This window comes from Tripterygium wilfordii, chromosome 3, assembly GCF_013401445.1.
Source record: "Tripterygium wilfordii isolate XIE 37 chromosome 3, ASM1340144v1, whole genome shotgun sequence".
NCBI classification, from domain to species: Eukaryota; Viridiplantae; Streptophyta; class Magnoliopsida; order Celastrales; family Celastraceae; genus Tripterygium; species Tripterygium wilfordii.
The window spans coordinates 10,849,987-10,861,267 of NC_052234.1; the positions used below are offsets into that span (position 1 = coordinate 10,849,987).

At 35.8% G+C, this 11,281-nt stretch overlaps 2 protein-coding genes across 2 annotated transcripts; both read right to left on the reverse strand.

The window, feature by feature from the left end:
- Positions 1 to 806: 806 nt before the first annotated feature.
- On the reverse strand, positions 807 to 5,593 carry LOC119995644 ((-)-kolavenyl diphosphate synthase TPS28, chloroplastic-like). The gene is made up of 14 exons (XM_038842149.1): positions 5,536 to 5,593; positions 4,352 to 4,375; positions 3,911 to 4,231; positions 3,611 to 3,803; positions 3,292 to 3,512; positions 3,079 to 3,199; positions 2,886 to 2,998; positions 2,544 to 2,770; positions 2,346 to 2,461; positions 2,125 to 2,223; positions 1,794 to 2,048; positions 1,547 to 1,670; positions 1,214 to 1,423; positions 807 to 1,088 (listed from the first exon to the last, which is right to left on the reverse strand). The coding sequence occupies exons 1-14, from the start codon at positions 5,591 to 5,593 to the stop codon at positions 867 to 869; spliced, it is 2,304 nt and encodes a 767-aa protein (XP_038698077.1). The 3' UTR covers positions 807 to 866.
- Positions 5,594 to 7,239: 1,646 nt separating this feature from the next.
- LOC119985427 (iridoid oxidase-like) lies at positions 7,240 to 9,664 on the reverse strand. The gene is made up of 2 exons (XM_038829736.1): positions 8,631 to 9,664; positions 7,240 to 8,019 (listed from the first exon to the last, which is right to left on the reverse strand). The coding sequence occupies exons 1-2, from the start codon at positions 9,531 to 9,533 to the stop codon at positions 7,408 to 7,410; spliced, it is 1,515 nt and encodes a 504-aa protein (XP_038685664.1). The 5' UTR covers positions 9,534 to 9,664; the 3' UTR covers positions 7,240 to 7,407.
- Between the last annotated feature and the right edge of the window lie 1,617 nt (positions 9,665 to 11,281).

Sequence of the window (11,281 nt, forward strand, 5' to 3'; positions counted from 1 at the left end):
TGGACTTCTGGCGACGCCAAATGACACTCCAACTGTCACGCATCATTTTCTGATGACTAGGTGACATGTCGTGATAAAAAAATGACTAGTGATTCACCGAGTTGAGAAATTTAAAAACTCGATAACCGATATGAAACGAGTCATATCTTTCAATAACCAAAATGGATATTTATTCATATTCAACAATTGATATTTAGGTATTCTGCGTTCTTGGTTCAATTTTTTTTTCTTTTTTTACATTTTTGTTTATAGGATTTCGTATTCAACACTAGATAGTAGATATTTTCATTTAGCCGGTCATATATTTTGTACATATATGTATCACTAGTTAAGATGTTCTTTGGGACAATTTGTCTTCGATATTTTTTTAATTATTTTCATTTGCTTTCTCTTTGTGTCCCCCGACTGCTAAGACATTATTCACTAATGACTTGACATATTTAAAGTGTAACAGTACCTTTAAGGAGATTTGAGTGACTACGAGTCTAATAGATTGTAACATTCGTAACGTAAATTTCCCCACTCTCATTGTTCCCACGGGTTGGATTCATATCCGAACTTTCATAACAAGACAATTATTCCTCCTTATTAAGTGGTGTACATCTTCTCTCCTTTTCAATTTGAGATTCTAAGTTTCTCATTAAACTTGAGAAAACACACTTTCTTTTTTCTTCCTGATAACATACTTAATAGGCTGATTAAAATAACAAATTAAATACTTAATTATATTTCATTCAATTTAAAATACACCAACATAAATGACTCAAAAACACAAATCAAAGGAGTTCAATTTTGTTGGAGGATAATCTCTCTCACACTTGAGAGACAAGAGTACTGCTTACATTAATAATGACTAAAATTAAAGTTTAATCAACTCTCTCAAAGAGTACTTTAGCAATGTGGGAATCCAGAATCTTTGGATGAATAAAGCCATTGCAATAGAAGGTCTTTGTGACCAAGAGAAACACTTGCTTCATATTGAAGTTGATGCCATCATGATGATTGAGTACCATCTGCACAAGTTGTTGCATGTCTTGCTCTATTTCGGACGTTACGATGATAGCAGGGTCTCTACCATTGTCATGTGTCTAAAAACTCACAGAAATGTTTATTAGTCTTATTGGAGGACAGTATGTGTACATATGTATATATATATACATATCTCGCATACCTACTTAAGTTGTTAGAAATATTTAGCAACGTAATTAATTACCTCTTCTTGCTTGTACTTGGATTGCCGATGATTGTATAGTTGACAGCAAATTTTGTTAACAAGGTTGAAGAGTCGTTCGTAAAAAGGACCATGCTTTGAACTTTCCTCTGAGACCTTATGTCCGGCCATGAGATTTATCGTTTGCACCATTAGTTCTGCTTCTTCTCCTCGTCCCACTCGTTCTTGCCATGTCAGCAACCATTTTTCCCACTATATATATGTACTTACAAATTAATTTGATATAAAATGGTGATCAACATGTAATTAGGGGGAAAAATATGTAATTACGAAAGTTAGTGTAAACATCTAGTAATAAAGAACAGAAGAACTCACAGAATGATAGAGATGGTGAGTAATGTCTTGATCATAAGCCTCCAATGCATCCAGAGAAAACTGATCTAGGGTTTCAAGTAGCTTCCAGATAAGTATTAATTGTGTAGTATCGTTTGTCTCCAACCTTCAATAAATAGTTTTAAAATTTTTAGTATTAAAAATTATATTTCAATTAAATTAGAATTTTAATATTTTCACAAAATCAAAGTTTTAATTAATTAATAATTAAAACAATGTGGTCACTCACCTGATCCCTTTAGTGTCTTGCCTTGAACTCTTACATTTTTGGAATTCCCTAAGAAAGGACATCCTTTGCTTTGTTGAGTTGTCTGCCTTATCAAAATAAGATGCAATGGTTTCCACCAAAATTGCAGTCTTAGCCCAAGCGAGTCGCTCTCGCCTCCTTTCTGGCTCAAAAATACTGGCTGCACACATAAAATATGCACAAAGAAGACTTCTTGTGCTTACCCCTAAGTCTCCTAATTTAAATCCTTCATACCACCTGCATAATATTATATCTATTCATGTCAATATATATGTAGAAAAGTATGTGTATATATATATATATAGGTTAGTACTTTTGGATATTGTTCCATTCGATTTGATGCAATGACTGGCAATAGTTGTAATCAAGCTTTGCAAGATGTAGGTACATGTCATTGTCAATGAAGGGCTCCCTGTGATATATAGATATATAGATGTTAATAAACTAAATTAAATTGTATATCTACATATATATATATATATATATTTGTGTGTGTGTGTGTGTGTGGAATTAAAATAATAAATAATTAATTACCTGAAAAGAGTCTTGCCAATATGTACAACATCTCCAGCCCCATATTGGTCCACATAGAATCTCGCTTGTACTCGAGGCAAGCTTGCGTACCATGGAACGTCCAATGCCAATCCAATCTTGTTCAAACAATGAACAACCCATTTTCTAATATTTAACTTTATTTAGTAAATATGATCAAATGAATAGTTAAATACGCACCTCACCAGCTAAGTCCTTAAGGATAATCCATTTATCAAGGAATCGATTAGCTTCTCGTTTTCTGCTCAAGAATTTGGATGCGAACTTCTTCGCTTCTTGTAGAATTTTCTCTCCCGAAAATAACATTTGGGAAGCCCTGTACAAGTTAAACATTACACTGATTGCCTCATTCCACTGTCCTAAATAGCATCTGAATTCCTTCCCTTCCGTTGAATACCCAAATGCATCTGCCAAACATACAAATCAAAACAAAACCTAATTTTAAATCACCATTATAAATTAATAATATAGTCTAAAATTACTTAATTAATTTATGATATGTATGTAATATACACGTCTTGCCTGGAGAAACTTCATAACCATACAATCTAAGCAAGTAGAATCCCATAGATGTATCATCAATATCGTGAAGTCGGAAATTGCTTGACCAGGATATTCCATCCTCAGTCCAACACCTACATATTGAAAATTCAGTTAATTTCTGCTAGAAGGTAAATATCACTATATATATGTATGTATGATATCACAATCACACCTGTGGACATGATTCATATATTCTTCAATCTCTCGCTTGAAAAATCTAGTGATTCCTAGGCGCTCCAAGCGATCTACAGTCCACAATCGTTCGTACAAGTCCACTGGATACATCGTCGGGGCTTACAACAACAATATAATACAAAATAATTAATTTAGATATATAGCTACATGCACCAGGGAATCAGTAAAGTTAGAAATTAAGTTGATTTACCTGCGCCGTTGAATCTTTGGACGACCTTGTTTAGATATTTGAAGCAGTTTTGGTCTTTAGTTTGCAAATATGCATAAGCAGTGGAGGATGGGGAGGACAAGAATGACCCATCTTTGCTCTGCATCTTCAGAATCTTTTCCCAGTCCAAATCCATGTCTTGCAGTCCTTCCAAGCTGAAGAGTACTGTTGTGGGCACATTGTATATCCCTTCTTTTGATATCCTACACACACACACACACACATATATATACATTGTTAATTAGTATCCCGTATTAATTAGTTAAAGTATTCACAAGGTGTATGTTGCATATATATATACCTTGTGAGTTTCAGGTTCCTCTTGAATATGATATTTTGCAAGGCTGAACAAGTATGATGATCATCAGGAAGTTGAATGCCTAATTTCCGAGCCATCTCAAGAATGGAAGGGAAAACAATCTCAAAGCCGCCAAGAAAGTGCTCCTCATTCTCCTTCTCCAGCATACTCATTTTCTCATTCAAAAATGATATTCCTATCAATTAATTATTGCCACAAATTAAAAATGATATTCCTTAAAATTTGCAAAACTATTTCACTAGTTGTAAGTGTTAACATATATATATTGACTAGCTAAGCTACCTCTTTGGCATTTGTGAGGGTGAATATTCCACGTCTTGAGAGCAATAACGCAAGCTAACGTATTGAGGATCCGATCACACAACAAGAAATAACGAGGGTCACCCCATGAACCATCCGACAATTGATTATGGGCGATCCAATCTAAACAACATGGAAACTGTGGAGTACTTCCAGTTTGGTTGGTGTCTTGTATTAGGGCAACCCAAGCTGTGTCATAAGCTGAAATGCTCATATCTCCATCTTCCATTGAACCCAAAAACGATTTCACGCCATTCACTAGCTCTTTCATCTGTACATGTACAATATTTGACAATTTAATTACTTACGGCATTAAAAATACTTTTCGGTTTTATTTATCACATGAAATTGAGAAATATCATATCATATAAATTAGAAGCATAATATATGTTCTTACCTCATTCTTCATCGTCTCTAGCGTACTATCCTCATCCATGGCCAAGCATTCTGCACCATTAAAAAAAATTTGTTTTGTAAATTTATGCAAGTCAATCTATCCCCGTATAAAACTTTATAGAGACGAGCAGTACTAGCTAGCTATCCTTATATTTGACCGATCGATGTAATACTATGTATATATGTAAATGTAGTGTAAATATAGACAAAATTACTAATTATGGGGAAAAAAAACTGAGTAGTACAGAATCTAATTAATATTGCATGTCAGAGATTATGTTGGTCCTCATTAGTCTAAAAAAATTGTTAAATCGGATGTTATCTGTTTTGAGCATTTGAACTCCATTGCATTAACATTAATTTGAAGAAAGAAAACATATATAATCAAATTAGAAAGATTAAAAACGTACCAAAGAAAGATCGACATGATGTATTTGTGAGCGTACGTACGTGTAGTCTCCACTACTTATTGCTCCTATTAGGGTTTTTGTTATGAAGCTTGAACTTGAAGCACAAGTGCTTATACAAGTATTTGCTAATAATAGTGATTCAAATATTTGGAACATCACAAGCGACCATGTTGCTTCTTTGGCTTCTAGTACTCAATTATTTAGTAATATTAAGCTTATAAATTATTACTCTTTTCAATAATCAAGATAAGAAATATATTCCATATCTGGCATTTTCATACTCAATAACAAGTTGGTATTATACTATTCAAATGCTAAAAATACTAATATCATAGTATATATCATGGTGATGACTGATGAGAGTTTGTCTGCATGTAATTTGTACCAACATTATACATGGAATATATTCCTTCTTGGAAACATAAACCAACTGCTGAGCGAGCCGAACTTTTATTCTACCGAAGTATAGACAGTAAAAGCCCACTAGCCTAACATGGCACCAGATCAAGCCTAGGAAAGTACAGGTGTCAATAGGCACCACGTAGGGGCAGACTAAGCCCACACACCTCCTTATGAATATTCAGGAGGAGGAGAGACTAGAACCCATGACCTAAAGTCAGGGACATGCAAAGTCTTTGACAATCAACCAATGGCTCAAAAAAAATATAATAAAAAATATATATTATAGGAAATTAATTAGAAGTGTAATACAAGCAGTAAAAATAAAACTATTACTGAAAATGACCATATGTATATATATGTGGTTTTTTTACCTGATCCTCCATATATTCTCTAGCTTACCATCCTCAACCATGGCCAAGCATTCTGCAGCACCATTAAGAAAATACAGGAGCTCCATTGCATTAGCAGTACTAATTTGAGTTAGAAAACATAATTAAATTAAAAACGTACCAAAGAAAGACATGATGTATTTGTCTAGCTACTTCTTATTGCTCCTATTAGGGTTTTTATTCTGAAACTTGAACTTGAAGCACAAGTATTTATACAATTAAGTTTTTGCTACATCTTCGACAATATTGTATTTCCTCCAATCTCTCAATATTAATTCAAATATTTGGAACATCACAAACGACCATATCAGGATAAGGAATCCTATTCCATATCTGACGTTTTCATTTTCAAAAAGTAATTTGGCAGTATTATATATTATTACTTACAACTATCATTGTCTTACCAAAAATAGTATATCCTGATCACTCTGCATGTGTTTGTCAGTTAGATATTATTAAAAACTGTTGTCCGCGGTGTGCCGGGGCTCTGCTCCATAGCTCAATTATAGGGCTCAAATATACAGTATTTTTTAAAAAAAAATTGGAAAATTATATTTATATTTTTTGATAGTATTACATAATAATTACACTTCTCTCTCAATATGCATAACTAGGTATTTATATAATCATTAAGTCATTCATCTCTCATCCGTTTTCGCAATCATCACTTCACAATCTTCTAGTAGAAAAAAGCTCTCAATTTACAATTGCAATAGATAAAGGTAAAACTAGCGTTATGAGTCTATAAACAAGTGGATAATGGTAGAGAATAAAACAGGGATTGAAGAGACAATGAAGAATGGATTGGGATTTTGTTTTATATTATTTTTAAACAGAAAATTATTACAAAACATCATATTTTGCTTACTAAAAGGCCCAATTCATCCACTGAACTAAAGAAGGACGTGCTAATAAGAACAAATTTTTATATAAATTTCTCAAAGGGGGTCACCGCCCCTTTCTAAGGATCACAAGTGACCATATTTCTTTGGCTTTTAGTACTCAATTATAAACTGTCACTCATTCAACCGACAAGATCAGGAAACTATTCCCTATATTGACATTTTCATTCTCAAAGCAAATTATTAGTTTGTATTTTCCCCTTTCTTGGTAAAACAACTGTTGAGTGAGTCAGCCAAAAAATAATAATTCATGTAAAGACAATGTCACAATGATATCAGTCGAAAACACATGCATGGCGCGGCTACTTCGAAGTTTGATCAATCAAAGTAGACAGGTATTGTATATAACTATATATACATATATATATATATATATCCATACTTATGAAATATCCTTTATATCCTTAAGGCGTAAAAGGTGTTAGATATGGTGGATTCTTTTTATATTTGCAAGATTTTATTACTTCTGTTATGGGCTTTCACTAGCCCGTTTACACTATAAAAAATAGACAATCATCAGTTCATCACCTCAACTAATAATGCACAACGATCGATACGGATTATTCCTCCCCGGCCCAAGTTGAGCCTTAAAAGAAAAAATATTCGGCTTGTTTGTGCTACTGGAATTAACGACTCTAAATGAAGGATCAAGGGGGCCTGAAATTAACGACTTTGTGTGCACCATAACGCCGCAAGTCCCCGTAGATTCACTAGAGATCTCAGCAATTAATATTCAAATTATCTCAGTAATTGAGTTGTATGCATTTGTAGAATCTACGAATTCATTTGAATTCTCTTTCCAACTATACTGATGGAATAACTGGGATCTGCTAGGATCTTTACTATTATCACCTATAAATTTCATTGATTTTGAAAGTTCCATTGATTTACTGAGCTATCATAGCTTTCTTCAGATAAAGAGTTGGGTAGGCCACACAATCATTTTATTGGCAATTACTCGACAATCATAGTTTTTGTCTTCACATGATTCGTTTCTTTGGTATTAGCTTCAAGGGAATGAATTTTCTCGCAGCCAACCCTGACCATTCACTCATGTCCACTGATTCTGGACTCAAATTGGTGCCGAGCTCCCAGTCAAAACAGTGAAGCAACGATGCCAGAGCGAGTTGAATTTCCTGTTGAGCTAATGACATGCCAACACATATTCTTCTTCCTGACCCAAATGGAATCAGCTCAAAATTCTGTCCCTTGTAATCAATTTTGGAACCTAAGAATCTCTCCGGCTTGAAACACAGTGGATCCTCCCAACAATCCGGGTCTCTTCCGATTGCCCATGCATTGACAAATACCGCTGTATCTTTCGGTATTTGATAACCCATATAACTGGTGTCTTCTCTGCAACTTCGTGGAATCAGCAATGGAATTGCAGGATGCAGCCTTAGTGTTTCCTTGATTACTGCCTGCAAATATGGCAGTTCATCCATGTCTTTCTCCTCAACCTTTCTATTTGGTCCAACAACTTGCAGGACCTCTGTTTTGACTCTCTTCATTGATTCCGGCTTGCATAGTAGATGTGTCATTGCCCATTCGACCACACTACTTGTAGTCTCCGACCCAGCGAAAAACATTTCCTGAAACAATTACACAGCAGTTAAGTTTAACATGGCCAATTTATTCATTTAAACGAGCCTTTTTTTGTGATCAAAAACCACTCAACTCAGTATATCCTTTGGATAATTGATGTAGATATGATTGAAGAGTTTGCTTTACATTGTATGGAGGCCTTTGATCGTCAACGTGGGAGGAAGCTTTGTGGCTAAGAAACAACATACGGACGTGCAGGCTTTAATTATTTAACTATTAGTTTTACTTAGTTTTGTTTCCTTTTTTTTAATTAAGTGTCTATGGGCAGATATGTCTTTAAGTATTTTCTTTTAGAGTTCCTACGTGACCTATTTATTTGGCTTGTTTTTTGAGTTGAACATTATTATTGAGTTTATGATATAAAATACGGCCGCCTACGCGTGAGCTGATTTACCTATAGTTCTTGCTTGTGCCGAAGCGAGGATTATAGAAGAGTGTGTTCTTGCTGGTGTGTTTGATTTTCTGCGTCTTATAATCTCGCGCTGCATCAATAATTGAGTGAGCGTAAATCTTGACTGCTTTTTTTGTCAGCCCTGGGTTGACAGACAGATAAGAATGGGGCTCCAAACCCCTTAAACCCACTGCAATACTTACTCACCAGTACAAGTATGACGAGGCTGTGACCGGAGATCTTATCTTTTCCATCTCCTCCATTCTCCAGCAGCACATCCAAGAAATCCTGCTTCTTATTCTCTCTACCTGATTTGTATTCCTCCATCCTTTCCTCAACAAACCGTTCTACCATGTTTACGGCTCGTCCCAAATGTTGTTCCATATTTTTCATGATCCCCTGTGGATCCAGCCGTTTCAGGAATGGTAGGAAATCTGACAAATTCGGCTTCACAGCACACTCCATGAACGCGTTCATTGCAACAAAGAAATCATGTCCTCCTTTCGACGATGAGCTGAAAAGATCGCGTGAAAGCACAAGGTTGCCAATCAGATTAAACGACATGAGAAATAAGGAGTGAGCCAAATTCACCTCCCCTGTTTCTCCTCGTGCTCGCGCTGCTGCTGCGTCCTCTTCGATGTTTCGTATCAAGTTGTCGACGCACTTTCGCCTGAGATGAGCAGTCTCGTTGATTCTTTTGGTGCCTAGTAACTCCATGGTGCATAGACGTCGAAGGAGACGCCAGTGAGGGCCAAACTGGCAAACTCCAAGTGATCCTTGGTTGTAATTATGAGCTGTGAGTGCGACAAAACACTTGCGGTCGCAGAATGCTTGGTCATGATTCTTGAATAGCTCTGCAGCTGCTGCTGCTGATTGAACCACCATGGTGTTCATGGACCCCAGTTTTAACCAAATTACTGGTCCGTACTTCAATCGGAGATTGTACAAAGTCCGATGAGGTACGGATCCAAGATCGAAAATGTTCCCAAAGATAGGCCATCCTGGTGGTCCTGGTGGCCTGGATTTTCTCCGGTGGAACAGAATCAAAGCTGCTGCTGCTGCTGGTATGAGAATGGTTGACCAAACAAACCAACTACAGAGGCAAACCATTCTGGAGCAAGCGGACGTCGTAGTGTTGTACACTTTTACTGCGTTGGACTCTATATATTAACCATCACTGCTTTTCACTTTTATTATAGCTACTAACTATTTATTCATGGAAAATGAGGTGTATTAGTGTTTTGTCAATTTTATTATAGCTACTAATTAACTATTTACACATGGAACATGAGCCCCGGTGGAGGATGATAAGTAAAAGTTGATGGTGCCAGCTGCCAACGTGATTCATGTTCATGGATTTTTAATATCCTAAATCATTGCAATTATCAAGTGTTGGGATTTTTAAATTCATGATCGCCACTCAATCAAATAAAAAATAATATCTATTATCTATCCACATCCAATATTCCGTCAAGGACGCGGTATGATTTACGGGCTCTAACCAAATCTCCTTCTCACCCTCGCAAAGCCAAGTCTCCCTCTCACCCTCGCAAAGCCATTGCATATTTATAATCGAATCAATTCCGGCACATTGATGGTTATCAAGCAAAGACGATCTCCAAAATAAAGACAGATTGGAATAATCGGAGTCAGGAATTGAGACCTGGACCATCCAAATCCCGGTTTCGCCGTGCTTCTTTGTAGATGTGGGCTTTGACTCTTAAGGCCGAATTTTTTTGAATGGATATTGTCCTCCTTGGCCCAAGTCGAGCCTTAAAAAAAATCCACAGCCCGTTATCAGTACCCCTATAGGCACTTGGGCAGCCGATGAGGTCGGGCTTGTTTGGGCTACTGGACCATCTACTTAAGTTTGATATGACCCAGACCCAGACCCAGACCCACCATGTGCGCAATCATTATTGAAGAGCAAGAAATGCTGGATGACAGCAGATGGAGCAGTCATCAATGCTGCTCCAATTAATGTGTTTGATTTGGTCGAAACTACAAGTAATTCCATTCCACAGACGGGATTTCTCTACTTTTTATAGCTCAACATATCTGGCTTGTCCTACTTACTTGTTCTTAGTATAACACCAACAAAACAAAACATAGGGTGTTTTTGGTAGAGTGATGGGATTGATTTTTAATATTAATGAAAAAGTTGCGAAAAAAAAAATCTGAGCTTAAAATTATGTAATATGCGGATTTGTCTCGCTAAATAGACGGATAATTTTGTAAGCTTATTAACGTTTATGATACTTAAGATTGCGATCAAATTAACGGATTTTTTTTTTTGCCTATTAACATGGAGAATGCAAGTCACACTTTTAATTATATATATGAGCATTTCAAATTAATTAATAATGACCATATTGCAAGTAGTATATTTTTGTGTATCCTAACAAAGATTGTTATAATATGAAGAAATTGAAAGGGATGAAAAGAACGAAGTTAGAAGTAGAAGAATGAGGTCAGAGACGTTTGACCAAATACAATTCACTTGAACGAAGGTGATGGTGATGGAGATTCAAGGTATGATGTCCAGCTCGAAACCGACGTGCATGTTTTGAGGTTGAAAGCTTCAAACAGGAATGAATGCACATTCAGTAGCAGCGCAGTAGGTTTTAGGAGACCACGGTAGATGGTCTATCAACTCCATTTGCGACACACACACATATATCTTTAAAATATATATATAATATTTGGTTATACTACTTGGACTCCAGTCCACCAATAACTTGTTAAAAAAATATATATAATATTTGGTTATATGTGCCGGATGTAATCTTCTGTAGAACCAGCCAAAATATAATCCAAAAACTAATAATTTTGTATAGGTGGATGGAATTTCTTGAAAC

Coding starts and splice junctions, on each gene's coding strand:
- LOC119995644 (XM_038842149.1), bottom strand. CDS start 5,593: ATGGAGCTCCTGTATTTTCTTAATGGTGCTGCAGAATGCTTGGCCATG. Junction 4,376..5,535: donor CTTGGCCATGGTTGAGGATG/GTAAGCTAGAGA, acceptor TTAATGGTGCAG/AATGCTTGGCCATGGATGAG. Junction 1,424..1,546: donor CTCACCATCTCTATCATTCT/GTGAGTTCTTCT, acceptor ACATATATATAG/TGGGAAAAATGGTTGCTGAC.
- LOC119985427 (XM_038829736.1), bottom strand. CDS start 9,533: ATGGTTTGCCTCTGTAGTTGGTTTGTTTGGTCAACCATTCTCATACCA. Junction 8,020..8,630: donor GCCTCGTCATACTTGTACTG/GTGAGTAAGTAT, acceptor TAATTGTTTCAG/GAAATGTTTTTCGCTGGGTC.